This window comes from Myxine glutinosa, chromosome 7, assembly GCF_964187855.1.
Source record: "Myxine glutinosa chromosome 7, kmMyxGlut1.1, whole genome shotgun sequence".
Classification (NCBI taxonomy): domain Eukaryota; kingdom Metazoa; phylum Chordata; class Myxini; order Myxiniformes; family Myxinidae; genus Myxine; species Myxine glutinosa.
The window spans coordinates 41,482,589-41,505,228 of NC_136267.1; the positions used below are offsets into that span (position 1 = coordinate 41,482,589).

At 43.3% G+C, this 22,640-nt stretch overlaps 1 protein-coding gene across 7 annotated transcripts in view; it reads right to left on the minus strand.

The window, feature by feature from the left end:
• Positions 1-22,640, minus strand: part of ABCB11 (ATP binding cassette subfamily B member 11) — a 154,411-nt gene that overhangs the window by 13,109 nt on the left and 118,662 nt on the right. For 6 of the 7 annotated variants that reach the window (XM_078781566.1, XM_078781567.1, XM_078781565.1 and 3 more), the window contains 5 exons: positions 18,886-18,990; positions 18,492-18,653; positions 9,180-9,383; positions 6,403-6,644; positions 3,056-3,212 (listed from right to left, as the gene is read on the minus strand). In XM_078781566.1, coding sequence (XP_078637692.1) covers positions 3,056-3,212; positions 6,403-6,644; positions 9,180-9,383; positions 18,492-18,653; positions 18,886-18,990 — 870 coding nt within the window. Of the gene's footprint in view, positions 1-997; positions 1,101-3,055; positions 3,213-6,402; positions 6,645-9,179; positions 9,384-18,491; positions 18,654-18,885; positions 18,991-22,640 lie in introns of all 7 variants that reach the window. The other variant, XM_078781570.1, reaches the window with a different exon arrangement.

A 22,640-nucleotide genomic window follows, 5' to 3' on the forward strand; every position in this document is an offset into this window, starting at 1 on the left:
TGCGACCTTCCCGCTCAACCTGCGCCAATGTCCTCCCCCATGGTGTCCATCCGAGTACTCATTTTATTCTTCTCACATCTCGCCTCCTCCATCCTATCAAATCTTTCACTCATGTCTTCACCCCATTCTTTTATGAGCGCTAACACTTGAGTCATGAATAATTGCATGTCTTTAAAACTCACTTGCACAACGGGTTTGGCCTTCGCCGCCACGTGCGAGGTGCCGCCATTTTCGTTACCAGCTGCCGCACCCTTTTCTGCTTCCTCCACTACCAACTGTCCCTGTTGGCCCTGGGTCATCAATTCTTCCTCTTCATCTACCCCCACCGGCATTCGTCCGCCTTGGCCATCCATGGTACGAATATAATTTGATTTCGTTCTAAATTGTAAAATTGTAAAAACTAAATTTCGTTCGCTCGTAATTTGGAGACATTTCGTCCAAAAAAAGTTTTTAGGGTTCAAATCCCACTCCACTGACACCAAATTGTTGCAGCCAATATGTACAATTTGGTGTCCAAAATTTTTTTAGGGTTCAAATCCCACTCCTGACTACCAAATTGTTGCGGTTTTTCAAAGCCCATTCCCTTACAAAGGGGAGATTAAGCCCCTTTTTCTCCTTGGGTCTTCCAAACCGCGAGACCGAGTCGCCACTTCCGGGCAGACGGGGAAAAGGGTTTCGGGACAATTTCGCACGTACCTTGAGTACCCACGCCGCAGCGGAAGCGGGGATCGAGTCTTGCACGAATCACGCGTGATTGAGTACACCCGAGCGGATGGCGTACCACGTGACTCGTACTGTTACCTTTCTATAGAACCCGATCAGAGCGATCTTAATCGTACCACGCGAGACCAATGGTGGAAGAGAAAAAAGCGGTTTAATCAGAAGGAATAACAGGGTTTATTTACACTAGTTACAATGATTTGAAGGAAAGGAAAGGGCCACAGGGCAGACTTAATCAATCTTAACTTATTTCCCAGACACGGGCCCGATCACTCACATGGGGAAATGGAAGAGGAATGTTTGTGCGCCGAACGCGCCTGCTTCGGTCGCTCCAGGAACAGCTCACCGGTCGTGGCCCTCTGGCGGTCACAGCACGTCTCCTGGCGAAGGCAGGCAGGTGGGAAAATCCTTGCGGCGCGTATCAGGCAAAGGCAGGCAGGAGGAAATATCGCGTGCCTGTGGCCCGGCACGGGTTGTCTTTTCAGCGCGATTAATACTGCGCAGAGCGCGGGGAGCAGGGCAAGTTCGTGTACAACGGGATTATACGCATCTCCTTCTGAACTCAACTCCGAACTAACTCAGCGCGTCTCCTCTGGGGTCTCATCTCTTGCTCCGAACTCATAACTGACTCACTTGGGGGGCTCTGGGCACAGGGTTATATTGCCCACCCTAGCCCGACTCGAATGTTCCAAACCCCGCCTTTTGCCGCAGTGGTAAGTCACTCCCCTCGAGCCCTGATTGGCGGCTCGCGCTTACCGACGGCTCCTCCTCCGCCTTCCTTCGACCTCGGTCGACTTGTTCAGGCCTGCCTCCTGGTATTTCAGCGCCAAAAACCACCCAAAGCGCCATAAGGACACCTAATTCTCATTATCCTACTCAACGCAAAACTAACACAGGAAAGGACTACACTTACATTTACGAAGAAATAACTGAGCTTAAACGAGGATACATGTTGTAGTGTAACTAACTAGGAGGGGAAATTAACCTTTATTATAAAACCACAAAACCGCAACAATATATGTATGTATGTATGTATATACATACATACATATATATATATATAATTGTAAACTGTCAAATAAAAACCTCAATGGATATCTAGCATTTGATAATTGTAATTTATATAACTGTAAACTGTGAAATAAAAACCTCAATGGATATCTAGCATTTGAAAATTGTAAGTTCTATAACTGTAAACTGTGAAATAAAAACATCAATTGATATCTAGCATTTGATAATTGTAATTTATATAACTGTAAACTGTGAAATAAAAACCTCAATTGATATCTAGCATTTGATAATTGTAATTTATATAACTGTAAACTGTGAAATAAAAAACCTCAATGGATATCTAGCATTTGATAATTGTAATTTATATAACTGGAAACTGTGAAATAGAAACCTCAATGGATATCTAGCATTTGATAATTGTAATTTATATAACTGTAAACTGTGAAATAAAAACCTCAATGGATATCTAGCATTTGAAAACTGTAATTTATATAACTGTAAACTGTGAAATAAAAACCTCAATTGATATTTACCAATTGATAATTGTAATTTATATAACTCTAAACTGTGAGATAAAAACATCAATTGATATCTAGCATTTGAAAATCGAAATTTATATAACTGTAAACTGTGAGATAAAAACATCAATGGATATCTAGCATTTGAAAATTGAAATTTATATGACTGTAAACTGTGAAATAAAAACCGACATTTAGATCTAGTAGGAGGTCGGGGATGCTTGCCTATGATCATAAAGCTTCTATTTATGATGTGCCTATGTACAAAGCAAGGTGCGTTATTGCTTACAATGTGTAAGCATACCCCACTTTTCTGACACTCAGAAAAGTAAATAATAAACTTTTCATTTATTTTTTGGTTATGGGGATGTGGACGCATCTGCCTTCTATAAGCAGAAATTTGGTGTCCATCACAAGTTGCTCTCAGGGCCTTTAAGAGTCATCCAGGAAGTGTAAACTGGTACATACATATTTACAAGACCAAGCAGGACAGGCTCATTCCCCACATCTTCAAGGTCAACTGTGATCAGTGATCAAAAGTGATCCATTTGGGATTAAAATTTCAATTATGACATTGTAATTCTTGTGGTATTAGATTTCCAGAACCCAGAACTTTAACACTGCTGCCTTTGGTTGAAAACCTCTGCCCTCCCCACTATAGTCACCTCTGCCAAACATGATAAAACTGTAGTTGAGCTGATAGTCAACAACTTGAACACATCAAAAAAAACCAATACATGACTAAATCTCAGTATCATTATGTAGATGATTTGCTTTGACAGGTTTTTAAGGAGCAGATAACTCACCCACACATCTCCTTTCTTACTGGTGGAGTCTATTGCTGATGTGCGGTCAAACAGCTGGAAGAGTCTGCCCGCAGAGATGCGGGATTTGGCATAGTCAGGAGCATAAGAGGAGGCACGGCCTAGTGCTGTTCCACTGAACACCATTGCTGAGAAGACCCTTGGACGGTGGAAGGAAAACACTGAGTTCAGAAGATAGAGCCTTTTTAATTAAATTTTGTTGTTTAATAGTCTGGGATCCACAGGCTCAAAAGCTCAATAAAATGGGTTGGACCTGACATGGCATGCTATACTTTTTGTTTGTGTTTTTTCTATTAACTTGGACATTAACGTCCACCGAATGAGAGGTCTGCTCTGCCGGAAACCTTGCGAAAAAAATTTGTGCCCATTTTTGTATATGCAGCCTTTATCTTTTGACCAAAAAATGTGAAAGATGTTTTTTTTCCTTAAAATCCTCAGTGGGTTGTGTAGGCTGTCAATAAATGCATCCCAGATACACAGAACACATGTGTTGACAACATCAAGTTGAGAAATACATTTACAAAACCTTTCCAAATGATTTAGAATCATTTTTATGCAAAAGCGCCCCCGATTTTTTTTGCATTTTTTCATTATTTTCATCTTTACTTCATTAGTAATCAACTATGCCCTGGGTTATGACATCAGCCAATGTGTCATTCTTTTCACCAAACATTATAGTCATTCCACAGTAAACATTCTGAAAATCAAACCAAAATCAATGGATCTGTGGTGATCTTATCTTCCGCTAAAAAATCCTAGAGACATACCGTATATTTAGCATCATGGTAGTTTATGTCCATTTTATTAAACATCCTGGCCAAGGCATCTTTTTAATTTTAACAGAACCCTGTGCCCCCAAAGAAAATACTTGTAACACAAGAAATACAAAACAGCAAAATTATTTTTAGCAAAATGTGATATAAGTGATGCTTCACCACAGAAAACATTCACGACTTATTGGAATTGCCTCGAACCTCGATCAAGAGTATAGGCCTCCAAACCCACCATATATAAATGAAGATTTTCAAACATATAGAAATGATTTTTTACAAACAACATATCCTTCATTATTGAGTAGCATTTACTGTATCTCTCAGGCATCATTTCATAGATTAACAAGTACAAAAAGTTTTAATTAAAACAAAAGCCACGTCGATGTTACACAATGCCTAGATGCAGCTGTGCCTATAACGTCGATGTTATAGGCACAGGACATTCCTATTGATTCGATTACTTGATGTTATTTTTGTGCAAAGTGAAAATATATCTCGGCAATTTCCCGTGTGTGGCGACGAATTTTTAATATATCTCGGCATTTTCCCGTCTGTTATTTCAGGCGGTGTATGACTGACCATGCCGCGATTAAAAAAATATATATCTCGGCAATTTCCCGTGTGTGGCGACACGTGAACGAAGCTATGCTCCTCTCTCCACATTATTGTGACGACGTATAAATTAGATATTTCATCGTGACGATTGTCATCAAATGGACGAATTTTAATATATCTCGGCATTTTCCCGTCTGTTATTTCAGGCAGTGTATGACTGACCATGCCGTGATTGTAAAAAAATATATCTCGGCAATTTCTCGTGTGTAGCGACACGTGAACGAAGCTATGCTCCTCTCTCCACATTATTGTGACGACGTATAAATTAAATATTTCATCGTGACGATTGTCATCAAATGGACGAATTTTTAATATATCTCGGCATTTTCCCGTCTGTTATTTCTGGCGGTGTATGACTGACCATGCCGCGATTTAAACAAAATATATATATCTCGGCATTTTCCCGTCTCTTATTTCGGGCGGTGTATGACTGAGCATGCCGCGATTTAAAATAAAAATATCTCAATGGATTTGAAGTTACAGGCCTTTGAGAATTCATTTCGTTCTATAAAGGGCAACTTTCATCGGATTTTCTTCCCGTTTTTTTTTCAACCGAGTCTAAAACTATGTTAGCGACTGTGAAAAATGGAATGATATATCGAATTTGATTTGAAATAAAACTGTGTGAGAGAGGAAGACACCACGGGCCTACAAAACAGGCCTCAAAGCTATGCGAGTGAATAAAATGGTGGATATTTGTTTATATGAAGCCTCTTCCAAAATGTGTGGAGCTATGGTTCCCAGAATGGGTGGAGCTTTGAGGTTTTGTCTTCTCTGCAAGAACAAGAACAAGAAGAAGAAGAACAAGAAGAACAACAACAACAGCAGAGGGCACTCTATTAGCAGCGTCTGCGACGCGGCTAAAAATCCAATATATAAAGCTCTTTCTAACCACCCACTCGCTGACTCACTGATGTAAACGTTTCGGTGGCCTAGAAAGCTGAAATTTCTGATGATGCTTGAAGCCAATATCGTAGGAAAAATCACAAAACAGTCGGAAAAAGTCCATAAACTAAACTAGAGTGAAGCCGATAGCACGCCATCGCAAATCTTTATGCTTCCTACCGAAAGCAAAGTTGAAAGATGACAAAAGGTTCCACCAGGAATGACCCAATGTCAAATTTTGAGTTAATTTTCCCCACATCTTGACCCCTATGACTTTAAGTCCCCACCTCCTGGGGCATGAACCTGGGATCAAAATCCAAAAAATCGTTACATAATCTATACGTATCACAATGTTGATTGCATTGACAAAGTTTCACTTTGACAATGTTTAACAATGTGCCCGTTAATGAATTTTTCAGTATGTGACCTTTTGACCCCGCCCATGGGGCAGGGCCAAAAATGATACTGCTCTTGCACCTTCTTGCCATGTGGTGATCATAACTACCAAGTTTGGTGAATTTCTGCACAACCGTTAAAGCGGAGATAGCGTGACGGACATACAAACGGACGGAGTGAAACAGATAGATAGATAGATGGAGCTGATTACAATATCTTCCTTTTCTTTTTTTTCAAAAAGCGTGGGGATAAATATCCGTAAATAAAAGTTGGTCGGTGCAGAATTGCTTTGCACTTGGCGGGTCACGTGGCCAAAGACAATGGAACCTACAAAGTGGTTGCTTGGCAAAGTTAACACGCTCCTCTTCCGCCTCGCATTTTATAACCTTTGCCGTATTTAAATTTAAAATTATTTTAGCTGTAAACTTTTAAATAAAGTGCTCATTCTAACTAATCACGAATTCTTGATTTACTTGAGTGTTTTTTTTATCTGTTTACAGAATGCAAACAACAATCCATTTCATCAAATATAATAAGCTCTCTCTATCCACTTCATTCAAGGTATAAAACGTATATTTATTTTGTCTTCACGTAGGATGCCCCCGAGTAGTTGCTTGCAGTGTGTAAGAATGAGCCACTCGTATGTGTAAAATATCATACCTGAATACGATTGTGAAGTGCAAGCCATCGTTTGCAACGAGGAAGCCACCAAAGCGGTAGGAGGCGGCATAGGCAAAGAAGATGATACTCTGCGAGAAGCTAAAAGTAATGCCATAGACCCTGGCCTTCTTCTTAGCTGATTGGTAAGGCCCAAGCAGCTGCTCATCATAGCGGTCAGCAAAATGCTCTTCCTTCCCAAGACTTGCCACTGTGCGGATGTTTACCACACCTTCATTGACCACCTGCATAGACAATTGTCTTCTTAAACAATCTTGAAAGGTGCTTTATTAAGGAAAGGTCAAGGAAATATCAAGGAAAGGTGCTTTATGAAGTTTTCCAAACATTTTTTTCTGGAAGAGCAAGGCTCATGGAAGAGTAACGTTAAATTTACAGAGGGGATGCTTGGAACAACTGGAAAGTTTGAGACACCATTAGGATCTTTAACGTCCACCAAAAAATGCTAGCAGGCACGACACCAAGTTTACCGTCCATCTGGGGGGTGGGGAGGGGGGTAGAGGGTGGCGAGGGTGGCACACATATTGATGCCTCACCCTGTCTGTAAAACACCAGGATGACAGTTTATAGCTTTGTCGGGGTTAAAAAAAACCGAGGCTAGATAACTCAGAGGCTCGTGTGTATACCTATTCTTCTTTATAGACCTTTGGCCTATTTTGACCCTTTGGCCAATGCCGATCTCAAAAATAGTTGTTGGTTGAATTTAGTTAGCTGATATGTAAATCCAATTCAAATTTCAAGTGAATCGGATGAAAATTAAGGATTTTAGAAATTTGAAATTGTTGTCGACCTTTGGCCTATATTGACCTTTTGGCCTATGCTGATCTCAAAAATAGTTGGTGGTTGAATTCAATTTGCGGATATGTAAATCCGATTCAAATTTCAAGTCAATCGGCTGAAAATTGAGGATTTTAGAAATTTGATAAAAAGTGGTTGACCTTTGGCCTATGTTGACCTTTTGGCCTATGTTGATATCAAAAACAGTTTGTGGTTGAATTCAGTTTGCTATGAAAATCCCAATCAAAGTTCAAGTCAACGAGATGAAAATTGAGGATTTTTAAATTTTGAAATTGTTGTTGACCTTTGACCTATGTTGACCTTTTGGCCTACGCTGATCTAAAAAAATAGTTGGTGGTTGAATTCAGTAAGCCGATATGTAAATCCTATTCAAATTTCAAGTCAATCGGATGAAAGTTGAGGATTTTAGAAATTCGAAAAAAGTGGCTGACCTTTGGCCTATGTTGACCTTTTGGCCTAAGCTGATCTCAAAAATAGTTGGTGGTTGAATTCAGTTAGCCAATATGTAAATCCTATTCAAATTTCAAGTCAATCGGACAAAAATTGAGGATTTTAGAAATTTGAAATGGTTGTGGACCTTTGGCCTATGTTGACCTTTTGGCCTATGTTGATCTCAAAAATAGTTTGTGGTTAAATTCCGTTAGCCGATATGTATATGCTATTCAAATTTCAAGTCAATCAGATGAAAATTGAGGCTTTTAGAAATTTGAAAAAAAGTGGTTGACCTTTGGCCTATGTTGACCTTTTGACCTTTGGACCTCAAAATATATAGGATTTTATCGGACCATGGAATCTACCATTTGGTGAAGTTTCGTGAAGATCGGTTTCAAATTGTGACGTGTAGGCAAGTATAAGTGAGCGGACAGACAAACACACAAACAAACACACAAACAGGGGTGATCAACATACTTGCAAAAAATTTTTTTTTAAACCAAGTAATAAACAGACAGACAGATAGAACCACAAATGCAACCGACCAATATACTTGAAAAATATTCGATTTTGCAAGTAACAAGAAAACGTCATGCAGAGCACGATACTTGCAAAATCTGCCCCCCACCCCCAAGAAATAAATTCCATTGATACAGCAAATTGTCCACTTCATCAAGATTAAAATAGACAATCTTGATCAAAGCTCGGCTCAATAGGAAAAAAAGTGACGATTTTTCAGATTAAAAATGATGATTTTGGAAGGTTGACCTTGAGTTGACCATTGACCTTTTGACCTCAAAAATAGTTAGTTTCCCTATTTAGTGACTTAATGCGAAAATGCGGTTCAAATTTCAAGTCAATCGGATGAAAATTGAGGATTTTAGAAACTTGGCCTATATTGGTCTTTTGGCTTATGTTGACCTCAAAAATAGCTGGTGGTTGAATTCAGTGACCAGATATGCAAATGCTCTTCAAATTTCCAGTCAATCGGATGAAAATTGAGGATTTTCGAAATTCGGCCTATGTTGACCTTTTAGCCTATGTTGACCTCAAATATACTTGGTGGTTGAATTCAGTGACCAGATATGCAAGTCCTCTTCAAATTTCAAGTCAATTGGATGAAAATTGAGGATTTTAGAAATTTGGCAAAGTTGGTGACCTTTGGCCTATGTTGACCTTTTGACCTTTTGACCCCAAAAACAATAGGCTTCTTGCTTATGGCCAACTCTACCATTTGGTGAGGTTTCGTGAAGATCGGTTGAAAATTGTGACCTGTAGGCCGGTGACAAACAGACAAACAGACAGACAACCACAAACGCAACCGACCAATATACTTGAAAAATCTTCGATTTTGCAAATAACAAATAGACAAACAGACAAACAGGGGTGAAAACATAACCTCCATTCATCTTCATTGGCGGAGGTAACAACCACTTACGAGTTGTTACAACCTACCGAAATAAATAACAACGCCGTTTGGAAGAAACAAAGGAAAACAGTGGAAGTCATGAAAGTGTAGCGACACGTCTTACCTTGCCAGCGTTCTCCAGAGCACCACGGTCCTGACTCGCAAAGCCCATGAGCATCCGGGCCTGCAAGGCTCCAGAAAACGCGAGCAATGGCAAGAAGCACATGACAACAAGGCTGAGCTTCCAGCTGAAGATGAAGGCGATTGTGAGGGCCATGCCCACGTTCGCCATTGAATTGACAATCATTCCGATCTGGGCACCAGTTGCCTGTGGCAATTCAATATCACTGGATAATTCAGCATTTACAATTTATTTTGCATTTGCAAACCTAATATTGTTTTCACAATACTATGTACCAAGGGCTATTCTTGCTTATTAAGCTTGAAGGCTGAAATCAATTTGAATATCTTCAGTGATATTTAGTGATATTTCTAAAAAAAACAAGTACAAAAAGTTTTAATTAAAACAAAAGTCGCGTCAATGTTACACAATGCCTAGATGCAGCTGTGCCTATAACGTCGATGTTATAAGCACAGGACATTCCTATTGATTCGATTACTTGATGTTATTTTTGTGCAAAGTGAAAATATATCTCGGCAATTTCCCGTGTGTGGCGACGAATTTTTAATATATCTCGGCATTTTCCCGTCTGTTATTTCAGGCGGTGTATGACTGACCATGCCGCGATTGAAAAAATATATATCTCGGCAATTTCCCGTGTGTGGCGACACGTGAACGAAGCTATGCTCCTCTCTCCACATTATTGTGACGACGTATAAATTAAATATTTCATCGTGACGATTGTCATCAAATGGACGAATTTTTAATATATCTCGGCATTTTCCCGTCTGTTATTTCAGGCGGTGTATGACTGACCATGCCGCGATTTAAAATATATATATATCTCGGCAATTTCCCGTATGTGGCGACACGTGAACGAAGCTATGCTCCTCTCTCCACATTATTGTGACGACGTATAAATTAAATATTTCATCGTGACGATTGTCATCAAATGGACGAATTTTTAATACTAGGGCATGCCCGTACTATATATATATCTAAAATTATATCCCCCCCCTCTATTTACATGAAATGTTTTGGTCCATTCGCAACGCCAAAGCGAACGGCGAACGCTTTACATGAAATGGTTTGGTCCATGAAATGTTTTGGTTCATTCGCAACGCCAAAGCGAACGGCGAACGGCTTGCGAGTACAGTGACAATCCCCCCCCCTCTATTTACATGAAATGGTTTTAATTAGTTTTAAAACATAGTTTAACGCCAACATATGGCATGCCCGTACCCGTACTATCCGTAATGGCGCACGCTCTCACAGGAGCTCCGGAAGGTCGCATATCGCAGGAAAGCGAAAGAATCGCAAATTAGTTTTAATTAGTTTTAAAACATCGTTTAACGCCAACATAGCGCCAACATAGTTTGCCGACGGGAAATAAATGAATACGCTCTCAAATGTGCCATCCGAGGCAGAGTCTGTTCGCCACGTTCGGCACACGTGATAGCTCGCTGCTCTCTGATTGGTTGAATCGTTTTTTGGACATAGCTCGGTAACTACTTCTGCGATTAATTTAAAACCTTGAAAAGGCACATCCTCGGGTCCCCAGCAATATACCTGGCAAGTTTCAAGTATATCGGACCGGTAGTTGTCGAGAAACAGCGGTCACAGACAAACATACATACAAACATACATACAAACATACACACAGAGATTAGTGGAATTATAGATAGACTAGGGCATGCCCGTACTATATCTATATCTAAAATTATATCCCCCCCCCCCCTCTATTTACATGAAATGGTTTGGTCCAAAGCGAACGGCTTGCGAGTACGGTGACAATCCCCCCCCCTCTATTTACATGAAATGGTTTGGTCCATTCGCAAAGCCAAAGCGAACGGCAGTTACGAATCACAGTTACGATGAATCGCAAAGTAGTTTTAATTAGTTTTAAAACATAGTTTAACGCCAACATAGCGGCAACATAGTTTGCCAACGTGAAATAAATGAATACGCTCTCAAATGTGCCGTCCGAGGCAGAGTGTGTTCGCCACGTTCGGCACACGCGATAGCTCACTGCTCTCTGATTGGTTGAATCGTTTTTTGGACATAGCTCGGTAAGTAATTGTCCGATTAATATGAAACCTTGAAAAGGCACATCCTCGGGTCCCCAGCAATATACCTGGCAAGTTTAAAGTATATCGGACCCGTGGTTGTCGAGAAACAGCGGTCACAGACAAACAAACAAACAAACAAACAAACACACATACAGAGATTACTGGAATTATAGATAGATAGATATCTCGGCACTTTCCCGTCTGTTATTTCGGGCGGTGTATGACTGAGCATGCCACGATTTAAACAAAATATATATATCTCGGCATTTTCCCGTCTCTTATTTCGGGCGGTGTATGACTGAGCATGCCGCGATAAAAAAAAAAAAATCTCAATGGACTTGAAGTTACAGGCCTTTGAGAATTCATTTCGTTCTATAAAGGGCAACTTTCATTGGATTTTCTTCCCGTTTTTTTTCAACCGAGTCTAAAACTATGTTAGCGACTGTGAAAAATGAAATGATATATCGAATTTGATTTGAAAGAAAACTGTGTGAGAGAGGAAGACACCACGGGCCTACAAAACAGGCCTCAAAGCTATGCGAGTTAATAAAATGGTGGATATTTGTTTATATGAAGCCTCTCCCAAAATGGGTGGAGCTATGGTTCCCAGAATGGTGGAGCTTTGAGGTTTTGTCTTCTCTGCAAGAACAACAACAACAAGAAGAAGATGAAGAAGCAGTGGTAACAACAACAACAGCAGAGGGCACTCTATGAGCAGCGTCTGCGACGCGGCTAAAAATCTAAATTTTATTTATTTACTTTTAGTGATATTTGGATATACGGTATTAGATATTATTTCAGACATTGCCCCCCCCCCCCCTTCACCCCTACCTATATCATTATTATAGTAACCACCTCAAACTCCTTTTCTTATTATTCCCTGTCATTTCCACCCCTCCCCACTTAGATCATCATTATCAGGCAGCATGGCCCACGATGATGGCACTGGGAGTTAGAGGGGGTAAATGACTCAGCCCCAGCTGCAGTATTTATGGCAGAGTGCCAAGAAGCATTCCCCAGTTAAGGAGAGTGTGTCAGTTCTGTTTGGCAAGGTTCACGTTTCAGTTCGGTAAAGGTGCACAAAAGTCCCACAGCAGTACCACATGGAGCTCTGAGTCGGCTCAACACAGAGTCGGTTGGAATGTGGGGGAGTGCCAGAGTAGCCAGGCACACACTCAACACAAGGGCCAACCCTAGATCAAATGACGCCCCAGAAAAGGGGCGTCTTCGGCACCCCCTCTCCATTTGTTCAACTTTTGTATACCTTATGAGGGCGTAGCAAGGCTAGGCAGGGGTGAGGCAGTAGTAAGTGCAGGCGGTGGTGAGAGTGCAGCAATAGAGTTAGGTAGCAATGAGGCCAGGGAGGCAGTCTTTGTGGGCGATTAAACATTTAAATATGTGGATTCTTCATTCTGCAGGAAGGATAGTAGACATAGAGGTCTATGCAGTTTCGAAGAAGCAGGAGTCAAGAGACCTTGAAGGAAGGTTAAATTACATTGTATCGGGTCACGGCAGGAAGACGTCGGTTGTGGTACACCTATGAACAAATAATGTCGGGAAAGTTTACTCGGAAGATTGGAAAAATAGGTATAGGATATTGGGTGAGTGTTGAATGCAAAGGGTTGGGAGGTAATGTTTTCTGGTATTTGCCCAAGATTAGGAAATGGAATAGAAATTATGAGCAGAGCGATGTATGCCAACCTATGGCTTGAAGAATGGTGTAGGGAGGAAGGTTTTGCATTTAGGAAGTGGAACTGGAAAAGGGGACGGATGCGACCCCCTCACCCTCAATCCCACGCACAAAAAAGTTAGGAGAAAGATCAAGGTTTTCGATGGGGGAAGATAAGAGATGGTGGTGAACAGCTGTTTTAAAGACCTGGAGGGAGGAGTGGGATTGAAGGGAGTGAGGGAGTTTGTTCCAGAGGCGGGAGAAAAGAGGAATGAAGGAGTGAAGGTGAGCAGAGAGTCTTGATTTTGGCAGTTTAACCACAAGAGGGTTGCAGGCAGATCTTGTGCGACCTGTAGGAAAAAAAAAGAAAAAAGAAAAAAAAGAGGAGTTTGTTATCTCCACAACCGAAGATGGGTGGAGGTTACGTTTTCACCCCTGCTTGTCTGTACGGTTGTCTGTAAGCAAGATATTTCAAGAAGTTATGGACGGATTCGGAAAAAAACTTGGTGGACATGTTTGGTGTGTTACAAGGACGAATCGATTCGACTTTGGTTCGGGACAGCAGATCCAGCCTATCAGTGGGGTACAAAACGTAAACTGTTCAGTCTTGCGCAGGCGTGTAGTCTACTGAGTGCCGTTTAAAAACCCCTGGTCCTGATGATACCCTTGAGTCTGCCACACTTTTCTCATCCCCATACCCCCAAAGAAATTAAGTCGTTGACTTCACAGATTTATTTAATCTGGTGTTGGTGTAGCGCAAGCATGATGAGCCTCATGGCCTCCTCCTGCATCACATTTCCTTGTTTTAGCTTTGTGGAAGGCGCATGCCGAGCCAGGTAGGCAGCGCCCCCTCCAGCCCGGCGCGTCCAGGCAGTTGTCTAGTCAACCTGCCCCTAAATCCACCCTGCTCGGCATCGTACAGTGTGTGGGAGTGTAAGCCAAGGGGAGCTGTGAGCGCAATAGTAACTGGCAAAAGCATCTGTCAAGGAGCTCGTTACGCCATGAGCGTGGCCGTGGAAGTTCGTCAACGTAATCACCTCCGTTCGTCTCCTTTACCCTCAATTCTGCTTTGTTACTTTGCATCACAGCTCTGCCATTCCTCATAAAGCCCTCTGTCAAGTACGCATCTGTGACCATTGCTCAGAAGTACTTTCTTTGAGTTATGGATAAGTGCGTGTTTTATGCTCGTCTTCTGTCGTGGCTCCAGTCAGATTCATGCCTCGTCTACTTCGTCCTGATATTCCTTAATTGTAACTTTGCTTTTGTGTTTAGCATGCTTATTGTGATCATTCCATTGTCTGCATTATTGTTATTAATTAAATTATTAATCAGTAACGTGTGTGCGTCATCTTGTTCCTACCATTCGAGCGGAGAGAGCAGTGTTATGACGTGATGATAGTTAAATGTGGCGAGAGGGTCGGTTGGTTACACGTCTCCAGCCCACGGTCGATTCGATCAATCAGACAATTTAGTTATCTTGGGGGTGAAACCCAGGTATCATATGTGAAGGTGCATACATGTAACAGTATTTTATCATTTGTCTCTTTTCAAGGTGTCAAGTGTTTCTAATTTGACCAACAAATGAAAATACTCGAAACAACCAGGGCATTGGGGTGGAAGGGAGAATGAACTGGTGGAGGAGAGGAGCAATTGGCAGAAATCTTCAACATCTCCATCACATAATTATAGATTTACAAGATTAGTTTTTGTTTTTTTTTAAATAAAGGAAGAGTTATGAGGATAAATAAGGTAAAGCTAACGAGCCCCTCCAGGCAGTTGTCTAGTCAACCTGCCCCTAAATCCACCCTGCTCGGCATCCTACAGTGTGTGGGAGTGTAAGCCAAGGGGAGCTGTGAGCGCAACACACATACAAATGCCTTGACATTACATACAAAAACTAGAGCAATACAACTATGTCGCCAATATGCCTCCACATAGTCAGTCCCTGCCTGTGACAATGGGTAGATGCCCTCGTTCAATGTCCTAAAAATAAACAAGATTGAAGTCCCTTCAGCTGTTTTCAAATCTCACATTTTCACCAGCCATGACAGGTTTCACATCGACCGGTGAAGCGGTTTCAGAGAAGGGATTTTTTTTGAATATCAGCATTCAAGCTAATATGGCTGCTACACGGCATGACACATGACCTTAAAAAATGTACACTCTGCATATGTATGGGTAGGGGATCATGTTGGTGAAGTTTTGTATTGATCAGATAAGGTTCGTTTTTCTATCCAGGATGACTACCAAACCACATGACCTATGACATCATTTTCAAACGATATGCAACAATGGTATGAATTAATGAATGATCGTTTTAAGGCCATTTTCCCCGCTAAAGCGGAGGTTAGCCTTGCGGGCCCCATGACAATCATGGTTCCCTGTTTGAGGCAATGTTTTTATGGCCGGATGCCCTTCCTGACGCCAACCCTTGGTCGCCTCTTACTATGCGCAGGGATACGGTGTACCTATTCTAAACTGGGGTACACACCGGGATCATTCATCCCAGCAAGCTGGTACTCAATTTGCCGACCTCGGAAGGATGACAGGCTGAGTCAACCCCCCTGGCGTTAATTCAGTGATCGATCGGGATTCGAACCCAGGATCCGAGGATCCCAAGAACGGCACCCTAACCGCTAAGCCAACACCACGCAACAATGGTGTTAGATGATATTTGTTAAATTTCGCATCAATAGGGTAAGCGGTTTCAGATATATAATTATTTCATATTTTCCTTCAATCCAATATGGCTGCCACACCATGTGACCAAAGATGTTTTCGTGATCAACTTTTAATCGCCATGCCTCCTCAATGACACACGTAAAGTTTCGAGTCAATCGATTTCGTGGTTTGGGAGAAGATGTTTTTTTAAGGTTGTAGTTTAAATCCAATATGGCTGCCAAACCCTGTGACCTATGATGTCATACGTTTAATATTTCAATACAAATGGTTCATAGATCATGTGCACGCAATTTCAGATTTTTAGGATAAGGAATTTGATAAAAACATTTTTGTCTGGTATACCACTTCACCTATGTTGTCACCATTATCATGCTTTTGCTCACCATAGGGAGTACTTGACAATATGGCAAGTTTCAAATTTTTCCATTCAGCGGTTTCCGAGAAATAATTTTTTAATAATTTGCGTTTAACCGAAGATCCAAGATGATTATTAAATTAAATTTAATAATCCAAGATGGCTGCCATACCACGTGATGTATGACGTCACAATTATCATAAAACATTCTGTATGGGTGTCACTCCTACCCTGAAAGTTTCGTCTCAATCGGACATGTAGTTGATGAGAAAAAACGAGGTTTAGCCCGTACAGACGGATGGACGTACGTATGGACGGACGGACAGACAAACCGAAAAAATAATGCCTCTGGCCACCTTCGGGGGCGGAGGCATTGAAATGCACATGAGAAAACAAAAGGAAAGACAAAAAATTAGAATGGAAAAGACGTATGGCCAAAAGTTAAAAGAGCATTCCTGGAGAACAAAGAATATTGGGAATAAATTGTGTGGGAATTGAGGAAACAGATAGGGGAATTAACTGACTGATGAATGGAATGGAATTAAAAGAGAGAAAAACCCAGGAAGACCAAAAGGACAATTCTGGGAGAAGGTCTACATGTGTATATCTCCAAACCATTAACGTTATTGAGCAAAAGTCAGAACGCATGTCCAGGTCATTCCATCAAAAATTACTATGCCGCTAGCAAGCCCAAGGGCCCCAGGCTCACTTCTTGTTGCGTTGTTTGTAGCTATAATATTTTTTATTTTGAAATTATAAGAACAGGGAAACCGATGCGGTAAGGGTGCATTGACGCACTTGCCAGGAGCCAATCACAGTGCCCCTAGCCTCCCACAGCCAATTAGCAGCATCCGGCAACTTGTTGCCAAGCCACACAAAAGCCACACAAAGGAAAAGCCACACAGAGGCCACAAAGGATAGTTCAAGCTTGTTTTGCCTGGGCATTCCGATGCGAATAATGAAAATGTTTTTGTCCAAGTGAAATTGTTCTTGACGCTGCACTGTCCGCTTCCTTGGTGATTCATTAATGTGGTGCCATTTTCAACTTTGTGTGACCAGTGCTTTGGGAGGAGATGCAAAACTGACACACAGACATTGGATCTTATTATATAGAAGAAGAACTTCTAGAAGATTATAAAGAAGAAGCAGGAGGACATAAACCAAATTGGTCAGAAATAAGAACCGCAGTGACATGATCTCTTCCTGCAAACTGATTGGAGTAGCGAGATGCGTTTGTCTGCCCAAACGTTATGAAGAATCTGACTTTGCCATGATTAATGCATTTTAAATTTCTAAATTAATTTATTTTCTTTTGTTTTGTTGATTTTCCGAATTTCTGTAATATTGTCGAAAGATTAAAATTTTTATTAACAGCATGTGCTATTTGACAAAAAGTAAATACATTTTTCCTGCATAACTGAAATAAGACGCATAATTTGAAATACTTTGATTAATTGATCGAATATTTAATTGTGGTAATCTTCTATATATATAAAACACAGTTTGTGTGTGTGTGTGTGTGTGTGTGTGTGTGTGTGTGTGTGTGTGTGTGTGTGTGTGTGTGTAATGTTACCGATAGACTCCTAAACGGAGAGGCTTACGTGCTTGATATTTGGCATAGACATGGCCATTGAGCCTGGGACGAACATGGCCGAACTCAAAATATTTGACGATCCATATTTTTTATTCATATTTACCTCAGCGCATTTCAGCGCACGGAATCAGAGCAGGTGGGCGCTGATTCGCTCAGAGCGATCACGTGATGATGCTATGAAGCTATGAAACGCTATGACGCTATGACGCTATGAAAAAAAAAAATCGCTATGACGCTATGAACGATATGACGCTATGAACGTTATGACGCTATGAAAAAAAAAATCGCTATGACGCTATGACGCTATGAACGATATGACGCTATGAACGTTATGACGCTATGAAAAAAATCGCTATGACGCTATGACGCTATGAACGATATGACGCTATGAACGTTATGACGCTATGACGCTATGACGCTATGAAAAAAAAAATCGCTCGCTTTACCAAGGGGCTCGCTCTCCCCCCGTTCCCCTCCCTTCCCCTTCCCCCTCCCCCGCCCGACAATGCCGGGTACTTCTGCTAGTGTTATATATTAAACCATTTTAAAGTCAGTGTAGCTTATTTAATACAAATATTTAGATATTTTGAATGTAATTATTGACATTCATATATTGACCAAAGCATTTCAACCTTTTAAATGAATTTCTTCTGTTTTGATTGATTCACCAATGCAAATAGATAATTGTTTTCTTTTTCTGTTTGTATAATGTATTTCTTACTATGTGAAATTATTTATATTGTAAACTTGACATTATTAGTCCTTGAACTACAGTCATGTACATTTTTTCTTTTATTCTAATAAAACCGAATTGATTGATTGATTGATTGATTAATTGATAGATTTCAACATCTGGTAAAAGCTATCACAAGTTGCGTCCTGTATATTTGTATAAATATCACTGAATTTTCTTTTCCCTGTGGATTCTGAACACGGTCTAACTCACCCCTTTAACTTGTGAGGCATCCGTAGCGAGGCGGGTTGACAGGGCGCCCGCACTGTTGTGAGGATTATCGAACCAGCTGATCTCCTGTCTCAACATCGAAGCAAACCCAATGCGGCGCAGCCGGCGAGTAAGCAGTTCACCAGATTTGCTGAACATGTAGCCCTGCACATTGCAACACAGAACCACCATGTCGATGACGCACACCTTGTCTGCATGACGAAAGGTGTCCAGCATTGTCTTTTCAAGGCACATAGAGCAAAGGTAATTTATACCTTTTAAGGGAGAAGCCTCCACACCATTCTGCAAAGCGTGAGGAGATCTTTTTTCACCCCCCCTGCCCCCCCCATAGATCAACAGTTGTAATGTAATGCAGGAGCAGAGTGAGTGGACTGACCTGCAGGAAGTTAGTGACGAAAGCAACCGCAGCGATGATGACAAAAAGGCTGCACAACTTGCCCACCATCATGTTCTGCTCTGTTTCTGTCGGTAATGTGAATGTCTGTGGGGAAGCATGCATGTAAATCGATCAATGGCAATACTCCAATACATCAGGAGGACATTTTGAAACATTTTGCTAGCAAGGAGACATGTTGAATGGAGAAGGTGGATCGGACTCGGCAACAGTTGCTAGAGTGAGATGTGCATGGAAGAAGTTTCGGGAACTGAGTGGCGTGCTGATGAGGAGGGGAGTGTCATTGAAGCTGAAGGGAAAGGTGTATGCTGCATGTGTGAGAAGTGTTATGATTTATGGGAACAAGACATGGATAATGAACGTAGAGCAGCAACGAAGGCTGGAAAGGGTGGAAATGTGAATGGTTCGGTGGATGTGCGGAGTATCGTTGAGAGAGAGAGAGGAGGACAAATGATGAATTGCGAAAGATGATGGGAATAGAGCCTGTGATTGATGCTGTGAAGAGGAACAGGTTGAGATGGTTTGGTCATGTGTTGAGGAAGGATGAAAGTGACTGGTTGAGAAGTGTGATGGAAATGAATGTAGAAGGAAGTAGAAGACGGGGAAGACCGAGAAAGACTTGGCTAAAGATGGTGGCAGAAGAAATGCGGGAAAGGGGGTTAACAAGGGGAGATGCAGAAAATAGAGAAAAATGGGGAAGATTGTCATGGGGAGCGCAAGGTTAACCCCCCCAAAAAAGCAGGGAAAATGGCCTTAAAATGCATGTTGTTGTATCAGGAGGAAAGATAGAGGTGAAGTGCGGCTCAGCGCGCAAGCAAGCGAGCTGAACGTTTCGGCCTGGACGAGGCGTCTGTGCTTCACGTCCACCAACAACCCATTTGCACATAGGAAGTCCGCACCGAGCAATGCCATGGGCACGCTGGCGGTTACGAACGTCCATTGAAAGCGTTGCCCTCCGAACCGCAGGGAGAGGCAGCGCTTCCCGAATGTGCGTATGGGTGTACCGTTGGCTGCAAGCAACGCGGGGCCCCGGCCCGCGGTTCGCTTGTCGGACGTGGAGGCGGGGATAACGCTCACCTGTGCGCCTGTGTCGCAGAGGAAGCGATGCCCGGACAAGGTGTCCGTGACAAAAAGGAGGCTGCCGGAAAGGCCGACGCTCAAAGCCGCTACCGAGCGCCGGCCCGGGCGTTTCCCGACTTGCCAAACGAGCACGGCGGGCAACAATTCCTAGCCTTGTGGCCAAACCTGGTGTGGAAACGGTACCAGGTTTGCGGCGGAGGCGGAGGCCGCGGCTTTCGCGGTGATGGGCGGGGCGTGGCGGCGGCCTCGAGGTGTGCATCGGCATCAGCCTCGGGATCCATGAGGTGTGCAGCAGCATCAGCCTCGGGATCCGCGATGGTTGCACCGACTCTCGCCCGCGTGTCACAAGCCGTGAAAAACGTGTCGGCCTGGACGGCCAGAGCGCGGGGTTCCTTTATTTTGGAACCGGCCAACGCGAGGCGTACCTGTGCCGGTAGCTGGCGTAGAAAGAGCGCCCGGAATAAAAAAATCCGGGGCTTTGTCACCCAGCAGCGACAGCATGTAGTCCATCCGGACCGATGGTCGTGTGTCGCCGAGTTCGGGAAGGTCCAGGAGGCGGTCGGCCCGTTCGCACTCTGTGAGGCCGAAGGTGGCGATGAGGAGACGCTTCAGCGCCTCGTACCTGCGGTCGGCCAGTGGGTTCCGCAGGACAGACACGACTCGGGCGGCTGTGCCGGGCCCGAGGGCGGCGATGACGTGGTAATAACGCGTCTCATCCGCCGTTACGCCTCGAAGTTGGAACTGTGCCTCGGCCTGCATGAACCATACCTCGGCCTGAGCTGCCCAAACCTCAGGGAGCTTCACCGCGACCGCGTTGTTTGACATGGCGCGTTCTGTTGGTCAGCGGCGGCTGAACCAGCGTCGAGGTCACCAGTGAAGTGCGGTGCTATGCGCACGACTTGTTTGCCAAGAAGATAAGCAACAACGCGGGTAACCAAAAAGAGTCTTTATTCCAAAGCTCAACTATAGCACTGACGTGCTCGGGGCTGCGCGCCCCGTGTATATCCCGAGGCCACGCCTACCCCTCGGGCGTGGCCGACACCCTCTTGGTGCGCGGAATGATGTCACTGCACCAGCGAGCCATCGTGTCCGCCACAGAGGGTTTAATCAGTGCTGTGAAGGGCAATTGGAAAAAAGCCTGGTGATGGAAGGAAAATCATGGTGTACAGTTGTTGTGGATTTTGCTCAAAGAATCTTGGCCTAGTCCTGATCAGAGCTAGCCCTTTGTCTGCTTTAAATAATTTAATAACGATGCGAATCATTGAGTAAAAAGCTAATGGAGAATACACGTGTACGTTGAGCAAAAAACAAACAAACAGCTGAACTTCATTAATGCCGGCACACATCGCCTGATCCGAGGTGATACGACCAAAGCACAACTTATCGAGCACAACCTGGATGCCACATACGTGTGAGCGGAAGTGACGAGGTCCATCCTTCCCGACCCCACCCACCCTCCCACTCTATCTCCACCCCCGCCCCCTTCCAGGCATGAATGGTGTCCTATGCCAGCAAAACTTCGCACAGGTGTGCTCTAGACATTTTATATGTCATTTCCAACTCGTGTTGCACATTTATTCCCAGTTGTGTGAATTTCCAGATACCAATGTAATTTAAATCGTGTTTTTTTAAGTCTGAATATTTTTGTAAAGAGAAAATCCTTTTGTCATGCATTGTTAAGGCCTGCACACATTGCCCGATCTGAAGTGATACGACCAAAGCCAGAAAGGTGAACGTGAAATGGTAGAAATTTCAAAACCGAAATTAACCTCAGTTTTGTTTCCTACCTTAACTAAGGTTCATCGATGAGATTTTGCTTTATGTCCAAGACAAGGATATTAGGATATATTAGTATACTTAAACATTAATTATGAGATAATGGACAAATCATGCGAGTGTATGGGATTTTGAGCCTCGTATCCAAGCTTAAGGAGCAGACAATATGGTGCACTTAGACCACAATATTGTGTGTGTGTGTACATAATAGCTCAGAGGTACACACACTTGCCTCTGGCCTGTCTATCCTGGTTTTGAATCTTGACCCGACTATAAACAGTCATATTGAAGTGCGCAGTGCTACGCGCGCGACTTGCTACCAAGGAGGAAGCGGACAACGCGGTAAGTTTAATGTTCTTTATTAAAAGAGGTCATTGTAGCACTGGCGCGCTCCGGGCTGCGCGCCCAGTGTATATCCTGAGGCCACGCCTACCCCTCGGCGTGGCCGCCACCCACTTGGTGCGCAGAATGATGTCACCATGCCAGTGAGCTTCCGTGTCCGCCACACGCGCCACCCCAGAATTCCCGCGCACCTGGAGGGCCAGTTTGCGGGGCAAACGGATGACCCGGCCGAAGCGCCCTCTGGCGACCGGCGGCGTCCGGGGTGCAGGGATGCAAGGTGGGATGCCCCCGGCTGTACCCGGGATGGGTGCCGGACTGGGGGGCGGCGTGCCTGCGGTGCTGGGCGGTGCCGGGGGTCCGCCCGCAGGGGGGCGGCCCCGACGCGGGAGCCGAGCCACCGGCGGTGGGTGGTCCACGTCGAGGTGGGCCGGCTTGAGGCGGTCTATGGAGACCCGGTCAGGAGTGCCGCCGATGTCCAGGGTGAAATGTTTCACCCCGGTCTCTAGCACGTGGAAAGGCCCGTCGTACGGGGGCCGCAG